The 18,972-nt window shown below is 36.7% G+C and overlaps 2 protein-coding genes across 4 annotated transcripts in view; one reads left to right on the top strand and one right to left on the bottom strand.

The window, feature by feature from the left end:
* The window catches only part of LOC107601492 (transmembrane protein 33), a 27,158-nt gene extending 10,092 nt beyond the window's left edge, over nt 1-17,066 (top strand). For 2 of the 3 annotated variants that reach the window (XM_016293690.1, XM_016293687.1), the window contains exons 7-8: nt 15,340-15,423; nt 15,644-16,279. In XM_016293690.1, the coding sequence (XP_016149176.1) occupies nt 15,340-15,423; nt 15,644-15,773 (214 nt within the window). In that variant the 3' untranslated portion in view covers nt 15,774-16,279. Of the gene's footprint in view, nt 1-15,339; nt 15,424-15,643; nt 16,280-16,301 lie in introns of those variants that run through there. The other variant, XM_016293688.1, reaches the window with a different exon arrangement.
* A 1,185-nt stretch (nt 17,067-18,251) lies between these two features.
* The window catches only part of LOC107601447 (cyclin-A2-like), a 5,844-nt gene continuing 5,123 nt past the window's right edge, over nt 18,252-18,972 (bottom strand). Inside the window, exons 6-7 of the mRNA XM_016293630.1 lie at nt 18,691-18,895; nt 18,252-18,311 (exon numbers count right to left, since the gene is read on the bottom strand). Of these exons, the coding sequence (XP_016149116.1) occupies nt 18,252-18,311; nt 18,691-18,895 (265 nt within the window). The remainder of the gene's footprint in view (nt 18,312-18,690; nt 18,896-18,972) is intronic.

Below are 18,972 nucleotides of genomic sequence, written 5' to 3'. Positions count from 1 at the left end.
GTGGTTTTTTTGGGCCCGCCCCCCTTTAAACCTAAAAAAAAAAATCCCCCCCCCCCCCCTTTCCCGAATCCCCATTCCACCTCAGACTACCAAATAATTTCACTAAACATTATGAAATATAAATGCTTTTTTATTAAAAAAAACCTACAGGGGAAAAAAACACATGCATCGCTTGAAACATTGAAAAGCATAGTCCGCTAAGGCATAGGACACACCAGGCCCGGACTGGCCATCGGGAGCACCGGGAGAATTATCGGTGGCCTGGCGGCTGATTTGGCCCGCTGCCCTGTTTTTTTTTTATTGTACCAAAGTGATCATTTCCGATTTTGTCATTAGATTATTTATTGATAATAAATCATAAATCAGTGAGTCTTGACTGGTAGTGCTGCGCTACACGAATCAGCTCATGTGTGTTCTGCGCCTCCGTCAAACGATTCCGAACAGAACCGATGCGCGGGACTCGATAAAAGAGAAGAAGCGGCCAGAAGCAGCAGTGAGCAACATCACTGACCTGTTCAGGGCTTCAAGTGCAGGTCAGTTTCATCTGTAAATACGCTAGATAGTTTTGTCTTTATTAACCTAGTTGAGTATTAAACTGATAGTAGGCTATCAGTAGCACCCCATTATTATCATCATTCAGAATACTGTGCTATAGGACATCAATATTGTAAAGTTACATTAAAAAATTTAGTAGAGGAAGATATTCACATGGATTTATTGTACAGGGAGGGAGGGAGCTAAAGACAGCAACACAAAAATAATATGCGTCACAGCCTAACAATTCAATATATTGTACTAATTTCGACATTTAGGCACTTTAGAAATTGTGTTTTGATACACTACCAGTCAAAAGGTTTTGCTCAGTAAGATTTTTAATGTTTTTTAAAGAAGTCTCTTCTGCTCACCAAGCCTGCATTTATTTGATTCAAAATACAGCAAAAACAACAATATTGTGAAATATTTTTATTATTTAAAATGACTGCTTTCTATTTGAATATATTTTAAACTGTGATTTATTCATGTGATTTCAAAGCTGAATTTTCAGCATCATTAATCTGAGTTTTGCAAGTTAATCCTTAAAGGGGTCATATGATGAGATTTCAATTTTTCCTTTCTCTTTGGAGGTGTTACAAGCTCTTGGTGGTTAAAGAAGATCTGTAAAGTTGCAAAGACTAAAGTCTCAAATCCAAAGAGAAATTCTTTATAAAATTTAAGAGTCAGCCACACCTAGCTAAAATGGCTCGTTCTAACACGCCCCTGTGGGAAGATTTGCATAACGCCGCCCAAATGTTCACGCAAAGAAAGAAGGCGTAACTTTTATTCTAGCTGTAGTATTGTTGCCACCGCCGCCATGTCGTGAAGGCGCTGTGTGTTTCGTTGTGAAAGCAAAACTACTTTGTTTGGTCTTCCAAAAGAGGATGATATCTGCTTGTTCTATCATATGACCCCTTTAAGAAATAATTCTAATATTCGGATTTGCTGCTCTAAAAACATTATTATTATTATTATTATTATTATGTTGAAAACATATTAGATTTTTTTTTCAGGTTTCTTTGATGTTTTCAACTAGGTGGACACAGTTCTGTTCATAACAGTAGACCTCCTGGTGAAGAAGTGACAGGTAAGAAAAAGAAGGGAGAGACGGAGATTTTTTTAAGAAAAGGGAAGTGAATTGGTGCAGTTCAAGAGCGAACCTTTACTTTTTTTCCATGGCTGTAGACTAGGGGTTTAGACCTTTTTATGTGATGGGCATACAAATAATAGGGTTGTCTGTGGTTTCAGAAATGGTTGTGGATGCATAGGCTATATACAGAAAAAATGGGTCAAAATTGTACCTTTTGGGGTACAACAGCTTGACATGGTAGCAGTACTCTTAAAAGGACACATTTGTTCCTTTTTTACCCCTAATAAGTAGGCCTACAAATTAGTACTTTAAGGGTATGAATTACTACTGTAAGGTACTAATAGGTTCATATTAGGGGTAAAAAAAGGTACAAAGATGTCCTTTTAAGAGTACTGCTACAGTGTCAAGCTGTTGTACCCCAAAAGGTACAATTTTGGCCCCTTTTTTTCTGTGTGGCCTGGATGAGTGTGAGATTTCCCAGCCTGAAATTGCGTCCCAGTCAGGCCCTGGGACACACACAGGCTTTCCTCCTCACCAGCGACATTAAACACAGTGTCTACACCGGACGCGAGCGGCAAAATACAGTAGAACCATTATTATCAGTGACGCTGTCTAGATGCGGCGCGACCATAGACTGTATAGGGCACGACACGACGAAACCCGACATTAAACTGATGCCTTGTTTTATTTATGATGTACTGACACAAAATTAAAATGATTTGCAACGGTTGCTTTGTCGCGTCAGTGTAGAGCTGTTGCGGTGCGATGAGACAACTGTAGCGTCCTATAGACACGGTGAGTGAAGCCGAGAGCAAGATATGCCGCCTCATATTTTCTGCGTTTAGCTTTTGAATGACCAGCCACCTGCCTGGGTCTGTGCGACTTCATCTATGGCTTTTCTCTTCGCTTTCACAAACCGATCCATCTCTCATTCTAAGTTACGTCCTTTGGCTGTTTACGGTTTTATTTCTTTTCTTTTTTTGCTTGAAGCAGCACTGCTTAGACCGATCGTTGTGACATCAAAGTACTGTGAAACTATAAGAGAGCATGGACGTCTCATTAAGCTTTCTCTCGCCGTACTTTGATGTCATACACCGATCAATCTTCAAGTCGAAACACACCTCTTTACTCTCGCGTGTCACGTGACCGAGTGTAATCGCAGCCTCTGCAATTGAAAAATCGAGTTTTTTCATATGGCGATATTATTGCAAATGCAATTAATCGTTCAGCCCTAGCCAGAACCTGCAAAATTCCCTTTGTAATACCCAGTCAGCGGAAGATTGTGCGTACATGAATCTCCACCCCATCTCCTCCCCGAAATAGCCATTTATGAAGCTTACAACGCCTAGTTTTAATATGCATAACGTCATCTGCATATCATTTCCATGCATATTCCATCCACGTGACACCATGTTTAACGCAGTTAAGGGTAGGAATACGTTAGGAAAATATGAGATACTATAAATGCATAGGCTATATACAGAAAAAATGGGTCAAAATTGTACCTTTTGGGGTACAACAGCTTGACATGGTAGCAGTACTCTTAAAAGGACACATTTGTTCCTTTTTTACCCCTAATAAGTAGGCCTACAAATTAGTACTTTAAGGGTATGAATTACTACTGTAAGGTACTAATAGGTTCATATTAGGGGTAAAAAAAGGTACAAAGATGTCCTTTTAAGAGTACTGCTACAGTGTCAAGCTGTTGTACCCCAAAAGGTACAATTTTGGCCCCTTTTTTTCTGTGTGGCCTGGATGAGTGTGAGATTTCCCAGCCTGAAATTGCGTCCCAGTCAGGCCCTGGGACACACACAGGCTTTCCTCCTCACCAGCGACATTAAACACAGTGTCTACACCGGACGCGAGCGGCAAAATACAGTAGAACCATTATTATCAGTGACGCTGTCTAGATGCGGCGCGACCATAGACTGTATAGGGCACGACACGACGAAACCCGACATTAAACTGATGCCTTGTTTTATTTATGATGTAAAATTAAAAAATTAAAATGATTTGCAACGGTTGCTTTGTCGCGTCAGTGTAGAGCTGTTGCGGTGCGATGAGACAACTGTATAGACACGTAGACACGGTGAGTGAAGCCGAGAGCAAGATATGCCGCCTCATATTTTCTGCGTTTAGCTTTTGAATGACCAGCCACCTGCCTGGGTCTGTGCGACTTCATCTATGGCTTTTCTCTTCGCTTTCACAAACCGATCCATCTCTCATTCTAAGTTACGTCCTTTGGCTGTTTACGGTTTTATTTCTTTTCTTTTTTTGCTTGAAGCAGCACTGCTTAGACCGATCGTTGTGACATCAAAGTACTGTGAAACTATAAGAGAGCATGGACGTCTCATTAAGCTTTCTCTCGCCGTACTTTGATGTCATACACCGATCAATCTTCAAGTCGAAACACACCTCTTTACTCTCGCGTGTCACGTGACCGAGTGTAATCGCAGCCTCTGCAATTGAAAAATCGAGTTTTTTCATATGGCGATATTATTGCAAATGCAATTAATCGTTCAGCCCTAGCCAGAACCTGCAAAATTCCCTTTGTAATACCCAGTCAGCGGAAGATTGTGCGTACATGAATCTCCACCCCATCTCCTCCCCGAAATAGCCATTTATGAAGCTTACAACGCCTAGTTTTAATATGCATAACGTCATCTGCATATCATTTCCATGCATATTCCATCCACGTGACACCATGTTTAACGCAGTTAAGGGTAGGAATACGTTAGGAAAATATGAGATACTATAAATGCGTTTTGAGACATCACTATTCTAATTTATGCAGTTTGCCTAAAAGGTAAACATATATTTTAGAATGTTTATAGCCTATATTTTTATGGAAAGAGTTAGGCCTTATTTTTTTGCAGTGTAAATAGCTGTCTGACTCACCGCGCCAATAACGAAACATTTTGAAAATAAAACATGCATATTTTACAGTTTCCTTCAAATTCTATCTTTTAAATATGGTGTTTGTCATAATATTGGGAAGAGCACGAAAGGGGTTATCATAGGCTACTGTCTGTGCGCGACACCTGTGAACAGAGGTGCTACTGTCATCAGACCAATGGACTGTTTGATCAACGAGCGCATCCTTATGTCTGTGGTTACCGCCTATGTTCCAAAGCCATCAAACAAAGTCAAGTTCACAAAAATGATCACTATTATTCGCGCAAAAGTATTTTCTCAGAACATGAGTTTTGCTATTTAGAAAACAATTTAAAGTGGAATTGTCATACACCAAGCAATCCTTGCTGTGATTAAAACATTAAATCGCATACCACAGGAAAATAGTTTGAAAGCAGCACATCCACTGCAAATATTTTTGTTTAAATTCATATAAAAATGTTGTAATTTCTGGATAATAATTTCATGAGATTTCAGTGCTTAACTTCATTATTCATATTGTCATATTTAATATAGACGTGTATTTCAAATGTAAAACAGACTTTAAAATCATTCTGTTTGCTTCCTTATTTCGCTCCATCCAGATGGCCATAATACCAAGTATTGGAAGAATACTAAAATCCAACAGTAAAAAAATAATAACTCTTGCTTTTGTATTTGTAGGAAATAAAGATGACCAAATAAATTGTGCATAATTTGTGTTTACGTAACAGCTGTTGTGGTGGTTACAGCATATAGGCATATCTCGGACTTAACTTCTATATGGCATCCTTCTGTTCCATGTTTTATTTTCGGAAATTGTGATGATGGGAATATGCGCGTCATCAATGCATCCAACCACACTGGAAATTCTAAAGAAAATTCTAATTATTGGGTTACTTCCAGAGGTCACCGCAAGATGTTATCAAGTGAACGTCAGCGAGGCACACCATGGTTTACCGCTCTGCATACAGCAGCCTTGCTAATGTGCTCTGCATCCCCGATATAGAAAACTACCAAATAAATATGCATGTGTATATGGCACAAATTTTTTTTAACTCCCTACGAGTTAATACAGCCTCCTCATCTACAGTATAAAAGGACATGCTATTTTTGTCACTTTGACGGTGTCTGGTGTTTGACGGGAGGAGGTGGGGGAAACAAAAAATAATCTTGTTTACGTTTGCATTAAGATTTTTCTTACCCCATAGTGGAGACATCACTATTCTAATTTATGCAATTTGCCTAAAAGGTAAACATATATTTTAGAATGTTTATAGCCTATATTTTTATGGAAAGAGTTAGGCCTTATTTTTTTGCAGTGTAAATAGCTGTCTGACTCACCGCGCCAATAACGAAACATTTTGAAAATAAAACATGCATATTTTACAGTTTCCTTCAAATTCTATCTTTTAAATATGGTGTTTGTCATAATATTGGGAAGAGCACGAAAGGGGTTATCATAGGCTACTGTCTGTGCGCGACACCTGTGAACAGAGGTGCTACTGTCATCAGACCAATGGACTGTTTGATCAACGAGCGCATCCTTATGTCTGTGGTTACCGCCTATGTTCCAAAGCCATCAAACAAAGTCAAGTTCACAAAAATGATCACTATTATTCGCGCAAAAGTATTTTCTCAGAACATGAGTTTTGCTATTTAGAAAACAATTTAAAGTGGAATTGTCATACACCAAGCAATCCTTGCTGTGATTAAAACATTAAATCGCATACCACAGGAAAATAGTTTGAAAGCAGCACATCCACTGCAAATATTTTTGTTTAAATTCATATAAAAATGTTGTAATTTCTGGATAATAATTTCATGAGATTTCAGTGCTTAACTTCATTATTCATATTGTCATATTTAATATAGACGTGTATTTCAAATGTAAAACAGACTTTAAAATCATTCTGTTTGCTTCCTTATTTCGCTCCATCCAGATGGCCATAATACCAAGTATTGGAAGAATACTAAAATCCAACAGTAAAAAAATAATAACTCTTGCTTTTGTATTTGTAGGAAATAAAGATGACCAAATAAATTGTGCATAATTTGTGTTTACGTAACAGCTGTTGTGGTGGTTACAGCATATAGGCATATCTCGGACTTAACTTCTATATGGCATCCTTCTGTTCCATGTTTTATTTTCGGAAATTGTGATGATGGGAATATGCGCGTCATCAATGCATCCAACCACACTGGAAATTCTAAAGAAAATTCTAATTATTGGGTTACTTCCAGAGGTCACCGCAAGATGTTATCAAGTGAACGTCAGCGAGGCACACCATGGTTTACCGCTCTGCATACAGCAGCCTTGCTAATGTGCTCTGCATCCCCGATATAGAAAACTACCAAATAAATATGCATGTGTATATGGCACAAATTTTTTTTAACTCCCTACGAGTTAATACAGCCTCCTCATCTACAGTATAAAAGGACATGCTATTTTTGTCACTTTGACGGTGTCTGGTGTTTGACGGGAGGAGGTGGGGGAAACAAAAAATAATCTTGTTTACGTTTGCATTAAGATTTTTCTTACCCCATAGTGGATAATTTTACTTGTTTTAAGTAAAATGCACTTAAATGCACTTGTTTCCCCCCAGGAAACAAGAATAAACTTAAACTTAAATAATTTTTCTTATATAGAAAATGCATCGTGATTTAAGAATATTTAGATATTTGTACTTGAAATAAACCCAGAGTTTCCCTCATTTCAGGGTTAACATACTCAGAGTTTTCACTTAACCTCCTTTCTGAAACGGGCCCCTGGACCGGAGCAGACTGTGTGTACGCTGCGGTGATTCGCGTCACACAACGTGAAACCAGACTTCATTCGGCCCAATGGAAAGCATATTTACACTGTCTTAAAGGGGTCAAAGAGAAAGAAAAAATTTTAATCGCATCATATGATCCCTTTAATCTTTTCCTATCCCCTATATAGTGCACTACGTGCCATTCAGCATACAGAAAATACTACTACTGTGAACAAGTGACCGATTTCAACCGTCTATTTATAGTGTGGGGGGCGGGACGCTTCAGATTCTAGAGAGCATTTGATTGGACAGAAAATCTGATGAGAAGCTGAAGTGCAGGGTGATGTCATCAAAGTCGTTGATCTATATTGCCGGAAGTTAGAGACTGTAAGTTTTGAATGCTTATATCTTCTAAATGTGAATTTTGTCATTGTTTTGGAGCACACTAGCTTATATGTAACCTTAAGGCTAAAATATTCATACTAAAAGCCAAAAAACTTCCATTTTTATTTCGTGGGGTCTTTTAGCACATCGCTGCTTTGTTTACAGCAGTAACCAGGGCAACGCTGTAGCTGTTCCATAAGTGAACAGCAATTTTAAATGGAAAGAGGACAGGCAAAGCCTTAGTTTGTTTATATTTTATTTGTATTTATTTATTTATTTGATTTGGGGTTTGTTTTAGTTAGTTATTTGACATATTTCAGTTTCACAAAGAAATGTGCAGCATTTTGTCCAAGTAATATAAATTGACACCTTTTCATTTATAAATTCTTAAATCTCATTTTGTTAAAAAAAGTGAGAAAATCATATGAAATCCGTATTGTGAATCATATCGCATCGTGAGCTGAGTGATTTGTAACATCCTTAAATAATAGCGAAGACATTAGAATGCCAAAGACGTGGCACTCGAATAGTTTTGAATGGGAAAAACTGCAACGCTCAATATGGCCGCTCTATTGAACGGAGCCCTGCCTTTTGAGTAAAAGAGCCAATCGCGAATCAGTAAAGTCAGCGCGTCACTGCAGCTGCCGTTAGAAGTCCCGGTTGCTATAGAAACAGTAAGCGTTCTGAATTGTGCTCTCTGGGCCCGTATTCACATAACATCTTAAGGTTAAAAGTAGCTTGTAACTCGCCGATTTAGGAGAAAATCTTAAAAATAATGTGCGTGTCAGTCCTAAATTTAGGACTCCTAACTTTTTGATCTTAAAGTATTTCACAAAGCATTTTGGCGCTAAAACTAGCTCCTAAATCTGTGAAATGTTAGGAGTAGTGAAGAGGACTCCTAAGTCACTAAGACCAAGCCACAAACTATCATAAAATGGCTGTTGCCGGCAATCTGCCTCTGAACGTAAACATTTTAGAAATATTTGACGATAATGAGCTTTTATAAAGGTATCACCTTCGGCTTTGAAGGTTATCCCAACTCCAAATTTAAATTGTTTAAATTGTTTTAATTAACCAGTTTGGCAAGAAGTCACTGCTGTGCTTGTCCAGTTTCTTTATTTTTTTTTACGTTTGCATGTCTTACTATCAGCCATGATTATTCTACTCTGTTTATTAAAAGGCTGTTTATATGCATATTCACTAGACATGAGAAGCATACATGTAAGTATGACAGTTAGCTGAACACATACTTGTTTAATTAGTGACACTTAGCCTGCATTTTAAAATCTTTAATTGAATGTGCATATTTTTTTTATCTGAATATGGCAACATAATATCGCGCTCTTCAATATTTCTATCAGCCAATCACTGTGCATATTTAGTACGCACTTGACATCATCCATAGCAACGAGGTCAACCCCGCCCTTACTCTTAGCTTAAGACTTCTCTCTATTCCTTCGTAAAAGTTTGTCTCAGCAGCTTTGAGAATAGGTTTTAAGAGAAAACTCTTTGCTAAAAGCTTTTACTGCTATTTAGGAGAACTCTTAGTGGTAAGATACAATGTTTTGTGAATATGGGCCCAGGACTGCACATGCACACTGGCTGGTCTAGCCTGAAAAATAAACTTTTTTTTAACGGTATTTGAGCAAAAGAAACCACATTTATTAGACAGTTGTTGTCAGATTTCATTGGTGATTTCAAATATGAAATTTAATCGTAAGCTTGGTGAACAGTTTTGGAGAATTTGACGTTTCCCCATTCAAAGAGATAGGAGCTGTGCTTGCATGCCCAAGAGGCGTTTCAAAGATGGCCGCCTAGTGACATGATTTGCCTTAAAGGGACTTTGATAATAGTCACAGGGTTCCCACGCTTCTTGAAAGTACTTGAATATCAGACACACATGGATTCAAGGCCTGGAAAGTACTTGAAAACAAATATAGGTCCTTGAAAGTGCTTGAAATAAATTTGAAATACATTTTGTTTAGTAGAATGGTGCTATTTAAAAATTTTTCCTATATGCGCTGTCAAAGGCAAAACGAAACCACGCTAATGATTGGGGGTGGAGATGGGGTAGTGTGAGAGAAAATCTTAGCATGCGAGCTGATGTGCACATTGCACAGCCCTACATGAACCTATGGAGAAGCAGTGCATTTGCGACTGAAAACTACTGTGTGCGACTATGAAAAAATATATAGGAGCACCAGTGCAAATGACCCAATCAGCATATTTGTGTTTGCGCTGAGGAGAGCTTCAAAGATTTCTATCGTACTTCTGTGTTTTTGCAGCGTTGAGTAATGTAACACAGACATATCTGTTGATTCCTTGAACACAATAATCAGAATCCACTCACTGCTCAAAATGCCGTCTTGTTCAGTGCTGAGTTCTGCAAGCTCACGAATACTCTCATTATAACAAACAAAGTGTAGATAGGGTGTAAATAAGAGATTTACTGTGCAGTGTAGAGAGCTGCATTGATTATAATAGAACTTTGTGAGGTTGCGATGAACGAAGGAGAGTGACATCTTTTAATGATTAAGAGAGTTTGCAAATGATAATTGATTTAATACAACAGTTCATTAAACAAGAAGTTAATATTAAGTGACTTGCATTGTCTGAACACTATTGCCTGATTTTGCTCTCTTTCGTTAACAAAGTAACAGCTGAGCTGCTGCGTGTCTCCATTCAAACACAGCGTTGTTTCGTTTATGTATGAATGGGTGTTTTTAAACTAATCTGATTCAATTACCCATTCATAAAGACAGTCACTTGCTTCTTTCCTGAATGAATCAGCCGTTCTAACGAATCAATTGAATGAATGATTCAGTGATAAAATCAGTGACTTGCCGCCATCTACTGGCATTTTTACTTTCATTTTAAAGTATCTTTTCTGATATTTAAATCATTCCGTTCCATTAAACCATCTGAAAATACACCTACAAGCCACTTTAGTGTTCTTAGGTGCCACCTCTGTAGTACAAATTATTTTTGAATACTGATTTCATTTGATTGGTAACTTATTCTTATTCTACTTGTTTTTATTCTGTTGTTTTAATAAAATAAAAAAAATAAAAAACTTAAATATAATTTTTTGAATTTGATAAAAGATGACATCATTTTAATAAAGTTAGAAAAATGACATCACATAGGTAAAAACAAAATTCCCTGTAAATCACTTTGAGTCAAATATCATCTCGTAATGGGAAGGTTAATATTTGATCAGAATTTTTGATTATTGATTAGAAAGGTGCTCCTGAAATTTTTGACTGAGCTCCTAAATTAAAAAAAAAAAAGTTTTTCACAAGTGCTCCTAAAAAGAAAAGTAAGCGTAGAGCCCTGTTTTAACCACTTTTTATTTATTTAAAAATTGAGAAATTTTCAAATTTAATTATTTTACAAGAATTACAGCAAAAACCAGTTTGATGCAAGAATATATATTTGTATCAATATTTGAGAAATTCTAAATTCCTTTGAACACGACTGCTCAAAATGGTCTGTTTATGAAGCCTACACATTCAAAACCTCATTAATCTGACAATTTTAATGTAAATGTTAAGTGTAAGTGAAATGTTAAGTACTGTAAAAGGTCTTTCATGACGCTACATATGCTGTTGAATTTGAGCGGTGCTTGATATAAAATAAATGGTGCTTTAAAAAGTCCTTGAAAGTCTGCATGTTACATCAGGCTTTTGTGGTTGATATAGTATGATAAAGGAGAATATGGAGCTCATACACAAGGAGGGGAAAAAAACACCTCAGTTTTACTCTAGCGATGTAAATCAAAAAAGATCTTTGTGATAGTGTAGCAGACTTCTAGAATAAAATGCATATATATATCAGTTGTCAATCTAAATCTCCCAATAATGTCTTAGTGAAATGATATTTAAATGCTTAGTTTTCTGATCAAAACTCTGTACTTTTGATTGTTGGGTCAAAACTTATAATGCAATGCAATAAAATGATGATTGAGAGATCTACAAATAAGCTTTCCTCAAAATCCTGATTTTTCTCATTTGTTGTTCACATTTTAACAATTTTTTGGGATGGATAGTGAGGTAAACCTAAACCATTTTCATCCAGTTAGTGTTCATCTTGAAATAATACTAACAATATAAAAGTTGTTCTTACATCATTAACTTTATAAAAATCATTAAAAGATTTCAAAGCAAAAAGACATGTACTGCAACCTGAAGGGAGACCTTTTTAAACGGTTTGGTTGTTGCTAAAAAGTATAATCAAATGACAGAAGTCGTAGTAGATTGTGCAGGGATTTTTAGCCTTAACAACGTCGTTTGCACTGCACTCTTGCGTTACTTGATCTTTTTATTTTGGTGCGTCAATCTGTTGAGTTACTTAGTATAGGAAATTATGATCCGCACTCACGAGAACAATCTTATTTTTATTTTATTTTACATTCATTACTGATGGGAAAAGACACAAACGTTTCGGCTCAAAGCCTTCCTCAGTGTGTGTAAAGCAATTCAATCCCTCCACCCACTTTTCCAATTAACTTTAAATTGTATAACAATGGAAAATTCAATAATTAAGAACATCAGAAATTCATCATCATACACAATCATTGTTTTTCACACTGTACAGTGTGAATTATACAATTTATAGTTAATTGGTGGAGTAGATATTGATGATTGTTAGGATAAACTATAGGTTTGTATAATAGTGATAAATATGTGATCCTAAATAACTATTGTTTTAGTCACGGGTATATTGTGAGGTGTACTAGTGGATGTGACGTTTTGTGTTGAAAAAAAATAAATAAATAAAAATAAAAATTATATATATATATATAAATTGTCCAGTGTTTAAGTGGAAATGATTTAATGATTGTGGTAACTGAAATTGAACATTGGCTAATGAATGATGACGTCAATATAATTGGTGATTTGAAAAGTGGGTGGAGGGATTGAATTGCTTTACACACACTGAGGAAGGCTTTGAGCCGAAACGTTTGTATCTTTTCCCATCAGTAATGAATGTAAAATAAAAGAAAAAAAGAAGATTGTTCTCGTGAGTGCGGATCATAATTTCCTATACTAAATAATTTAGCCATAAAAATAAAAAAACAAATCCCGCACACTATGCAAAAAATCGCATGACCTTCATCAGGAATTTTTTTAAATATGACATCACAAAGTACACCCCATTTAAAAACAGATTCATGAATTCATGACCAATCGCTGTAAAGATCCATTGATTAATAACAACCTAGGTACATCATCAACTTAAAAAAAAAAAAAACACTTTCATGTACATATACACATAAACATATCCTGTACATATATACTAGCACATACATCAGGCCCAGATTGCATTATAACATCACATTAAATAAAGCTTCATCATTCATGCCATTAGGTGACCGTAAGGTAGAAAAAAAATGTATGTTCCAAAATGTAAAAGATTCTTTGGTGCATGTTTGTTTTCAGACGGATACTCCTGATTTTTCTCAGAGATTACTTAGCCCTATACCAAATGGTAATTATCGTTGTGGTAATTGTGCTCAGTGCAATAATACATCAAAAACTTCTTTCTTTTGTCATCCAAGAACCAGTAAAAAATATAGAATTAACTCCGTTATTACCTGTGTTTCTACGTATGTTGTTTATTTGATTCGGTGTCCTTGTGGTTTAGGTTATGTTGGAAAAATATCACGTCAACTTAAAGAATTAGTAAACACGAGTTCTATCAGGAGAAAAGATATGAACTATCCAGTTGCAGCTAATTTTCTTGCCTTAAATCATGATGTTTCTACCTTACGGTTTTGTGGTATTGAAAGGGTTAATGTGCCACCTAGAGGTGGCGATATTGACTTGCTCTTACATCCTGTCATTCTGACTGACAACCGGAGAACAGCAGATATTAAATAGCCTACTGTTCGAGTTATATAATGTAGTCTTGTGTTTTGTTAAAATTTATTATAATTGATATCTCAAAAGGATACTTGTGCGCGGCGTGAGCTACTGCGCACTTGCACTGCAACGCGAGATTTTCATAAAATATAATAACTTGCCATTTCGGTTTGTTTCTCACCGAACCCTCAGTATACCTTCAGAATGCTTGGAATATACGCCACGAGATGCATAGGATTATTTTACGACAGATATGCATCCGCTTAAAAACAAAAAACAAAACCTAAAGTCACCATTCTCTGCCATTAAATTGGTAAGTGCGAGCAGGACATTTTTGTGTTATTAATAAGCCTTTAGAACAACATTAAGGTGAGTAGTCACTCTAGTTCACACAGTTCCAATAAATTGCGATGGCTTAAATAAACTCAATAAGCAGACAGACGCGACTACAGTCAAGTGCAGATCAGTATTGAAGTGCACAGGAAATAAGCAGCAGTTATATTTAAAGCAGTTTAAATTAATATTGAGTACTGATTGATGTTCACTTGGTTTTTTTCCCCATCCAGGGGAAATAACTTAATACTCTGTCATTTATAGTCGTATGGTAAAATGTATATTTTTATTTGTGTAATGCTATGTTCAAAATAACTACAAAATGCCTTTGAAAAATAAAGAGAACAACAGAATGCGCTGGTTTAGCGCGTCTCAGTCTCCTTGAGCATCTTTCCGGCGCATGCCACAAACTTGTCAGGGAATACTTGTCTTTTAAAAGGTTTCATTTAGATTATTTGACGTTAAATGCATCATATAAGTCACTTTGTAATAAATCACAGTAGGCCTATGCATCATGATAAAAAAAAAGCACTTTACAGTCTGGAAATACTTTAGGCTATAGATAATTATTTTTCAGACCCCCTATCACTTTAAGAACCGCTGGTCTACACAGAAGAGGCTGAAATGCAGGGCTCTAAAGCAAAGCTTGTTGCATTTAAGCAGCAAAAATACACACAAAATGACACCAAAAGGGCCATCCTGGCCACAGTTAAATAAATTATAATATTCAGTGATGTGATATGTGAAATGTGGAGTAAGGTCTGGCGCAGTTGCAGCTTGTACTTATTACTAAAACAAGAAAGCAAACGAGTAGCATTAATAGTCTATCTAAAAATAGATTTTTATTCTTATTGTAAAATAATGGAACATTTAGGTCATGAATATTGTCTCAAAAGTCATGGAAATTTATTGGTAAAAATGTGTACGAACCCTGATCAACGTGAACTGTTTTGGATCTTTACCCTAATGGCATGAATGATGAAGCTTTATTTAATGTGATGTTATAATGCAATCTGGGCCTGATGTATGTGCTAGTATATATGTACAGGATATGTTTGTGTATATGTACATGAAAGTGTTTTTTTTTTTTTTTTGAAGTTGATGTACCTATTGTGGGTTGTTATTAATCAATGGATCTTTACAGCGATTTTTAAATGGGGTGTACTTTGTGATGTCATGTTTGAAAAAATTCCTGATGAAGGTCATGCGACCGAAACGTAGTCAACAAATATTTTGGTATTTTTTGCATAGTGTGCGGGATTTATTTTGCTTTTTACTTTTTTGACCTGGTTGGTCTTTGCCTCCAACGCACCTATCTATTGTCGTCAGGTGTGCGGAGTTTAATTGTTAAAGAATTTAGCCTTAGAAATGTATGTATCAAATATACAGTAGGCTAAAAAAAACGTAGTAGTTTGGTGATGGAAAAAAGCACAATTAAAGCCATGCTATGTTCTAATAAGATGATGTTTGCTTTTGTGATTCACAGTGGTCAGGGCAGTTTGCTTCAGCCGTTCATCTACTACAGGTTTCTCACTCTGCGCTATACCTCAAGACGCAACCCATATTGTCGGTAAGAATCTTGTATCTTATGTACACACTGAGTAGTGTTAGCTGTACACATGCACAATTTACCAAAAATATGGGGTTCTGCATGTTCTCATTTCCATGACAAATTAATTATTAGAGCCAGTTAGATGCTCAGCAGTTTTTAAACCTGGGCGCTACCTGTTAGTTGTGTGTGTGTGTGTCCTGAGCCCAGTATCAGTGTTCAGTAATTTTTGTCCTGTCAGGACTTTGTTCACGGAGCTGAGGATTTTACTGGAGCATTTTGTGATGAAGCCCAGCTGTCCGGCCTTCTTCAGGAGGATGTGCCTCAACAGCATTGCCTTTATTAGCCGCCTTGCTCCCACCGGTGTCTAACATACACAAACTACTACACACAGTTCACAGATTGGGACAGTTTCAAGATTAACTTACAAACAAGATGGCCAGGTCTGATCACTCAAGATGGATGGCTTCTTCTGCACTGAGGCGTTTGCTATGTTTGGAGAGACTATCAATCTGACAGACTACATCCAAAAACAAAACACCAAGATGATGTATCTCTGTGGACAGTTGTCTGTTAAGAGGGTACAACCGTTTTAGTTCATTAGAGCTTTTATATTGATTTTCAGGGGGTAGAGAAGGAGCCCTTGGGATGTTTAATTTTAACTGCTAGGGTAAATAGATACAGCTCTTTATAGCTTGTCTTTCTAATGAAATCAAATTTCAGCTATCATTAGGCTTGTCTGTTCTTTAGTTTGATTCCATTTTTTTATGTTCTTGCTAAAATTGTTGTATTGGATTACTTTGAAAATCTTGATGTACCTTGCCCGGAGCATTTCCCAACAGTTGACAATTATCTGAATGCCATAAGTTCAGGAAGTTTCATGCCCACCGGTGTCTAACATACACAAACTACTACACACAGTTCACAGATTGGGACAGTTTCAAGATTAACTTACAAACAAGATGGCCAGGTCTGATCACTCAAGATGGATGGCTTCTTCTGCACTGAGGCGTTTGCTATGTTTGGAGAGACTATCAATCTGACAGACTACATCCAAAAACAAAACACCAAGATGATGTATCTCTGTGGACAGTTGTCTGTTAAGAGGGTACAACCGTTTTAGTTCATTAGAGCTTTTATATTGATTTTCAGGGGGTAGAGAAGGAGCCCTTGGGATGTTTAATTTTAACTGCTAGGGTAAATAGATACAGCTCTTTATAGCTTGTCTTTCTAATGAAATCAAATTTCAGCTATCATTAGGCTTGTCTGTTCTTTAGTTTGATTCCATTTTTTTATGTTCTTGCTAAAATTGTTTCTATTGTTGTATTGGATTACTTTGAAAATCTTGATGTACCTTGCCCGGAGCATTTCCCAACAGTTGACAATTATCTGAATGCCATAAGTTCAGGAAGTTTCATATGTAACTTGAGGATGCCTTTTTCATGTGAACAGAAGACTGAGGTGTTGTCAAATATTCTGTGATTCTCATCGATTACAGAGACCTATACTCAACTGTTCATGTTTAGGGCAAGTTGTAACTGCATTTGAGAATGTCAATTATTTGCTTGTTCAAGGCATGTTGTCATTATATTTATTGCCTCTGTTTATAACTATGGTGGGTAGATGAATAAAATCAAAGGTGTTATTAAATTGTAACTACCAATTATGGTTTAATTTTAGATTTTAAAGCTCTAAACTGTTTTTTACTGAACGTAAGTGCCGATATGTTGCACTAATAATTTAAAATGCCAAGACTACTGCAAAAGATTGTACATGTATTTTTTTTTCTACCATAACTCAAAATGTTAATGTGCCACTATAATATATTTTGCTCAATTTAAACATTAAGATAGTTACTTATCAGGGATACAAATGCATGAAAGTTTATAGGGTGAGATGTTTCCTCTGGGATAAACGATCCAAGTGCCCATTAAACAAGTCCACAGAATCTTTTGAAATGCCTCATGAAATTTGAGGACAGATGTTTGGGTTGCTGATACAGTTGTGTCCCATGATAGTTTTGACCCATGTATAAAGATGCTGTAACGGACTAGTGGAAGATTGCTACTTAATTTGCGTAGGTTTAATTTAGTAACTGAAAGCAACACTTAAGGCAATGCTGTAGAGACCCTAACTTACATTTGTGGCAATCGCACAATTTTTTTTCCCCCTGCAAGACAACTTTACGAAAGAAATGGATGGAAAGAAAACCGTGATGCAAGACTTCAGATGTAGTTATCCCCTCAGCAGTGCTTACTTCAACAAATAATTGCCAGGATAAAGAACCAGTTTTATAATGCACCATTTATGCGAACATTGTAAATCCAAGTTTAATTTGATCATGACAACAGCCTCTTTTATAAAATTTGCATAGTACTCCTTTAGTACCTAATTTAACAGGTTGTTCAAATCCAGCCAGCATTTAAGTGACTGCGTGGAGGACCACTTGCCTGCTTCACACTGAACATAGACCCACGAAGCAATGATCAAGCACCTCATTTCAGAAAATGAAGCAAGAGCAATTAAATTTAAAGTGTATCACAGAACCATATGCAGACTATAAGACAACAGTTTATCTCCCCCCACCTCAACCAAACACTAGAAATATGACAAACAAAGTACATAAAGGCCAGCAGCACTTTTATTAAGATGTAAAAGGGAGGGTCACTTTAACGGTGTAAAAAAAAAAAATAAGGATAAAGTGCATTGCTGGAGTCTTTCATAAAAATAGAACAGACTGACTGCGTGGAGGACCACTTGCCTGCTTCACACTGAACATAGACCCACGAAGCAATGATCAAGCACCTCATTTCAGAAAATGAAGCAAGAGCAATTAAATTTAAAGTGTATCACAGAACCATATGCAGACTATAAGACACCAGTTTATCTCCCCCCACCTCAACCAAACACTAGAAATATGACAAACAAAGTACATAAAGGCCAGCAGCACTTTTATTAAGATGTAAAAGGGAGGGTCACTTTAACGGTGTAAAAAAAAAAATAAGGATAAAGTGCATTGCTGGAGTCTTTCATAAAAATAGAACAGAGAAATATTAAAACAATGCTTGATTACCTAATGTACAAATATCTGGATGTATCAAGCATAAAAGCTCAATCCTTAAGGACTGCAAAAAAAAAATAAAAATATCACTTAAGATCTCACCACTCCCCCAAAATTGAGGCTATGGCTTCAGTTATTGGAGTAATGGAAATGGGGGGTTACAACAGTTTCATATGATAACACGGAACCGCCACACAATGCAACTGAACTGCAGGAAAGGTTCTCACCATTGATAAGCTCTCCACTTTGCCGCTCACAGGCTGGTGCAAGAAATACTGGGTGAGGAATTGATTGATTGTAGGAGTAGCAAGATCAAACGACAGAACCGTCAGCACCAGATGCTCCATTCTCAACACTTGTTTTTTTGTGTAGGTGTCATCAGTGATGTAAACAAATTCTGCCACCTCCGGGGGGTAGATCTCCTCAAATTTCCTACAGTCAAACAGAGAAATGTGAACATGGAGAATGGGGGGGGGGGGGGGGGGGGGGGGCGCGGGTCGGGGTTATCA

Source organism: Sinocyclocheilus grahami, unplaced genomic scaffold, assembly GCF_001515645.1.
Source record: "Sinocyclocheilus grahami isolate Dianchi unplaced genomic scaffold, SAMN03320097.WGS_v1.1 scaffold306.1, whole genome shotgun sequence".
NCBI lineage: Eukaryota > Metazoa > Chordata > Actinopteri > Cypriniformes > Cyprinidae > Sinocyclocheilus > Sinocyclocheilus grahami.
Note: the sequence above shows the minus strand (reverse complement) of the source record. Positions and strands in the feature narration are given on the sequence as shown.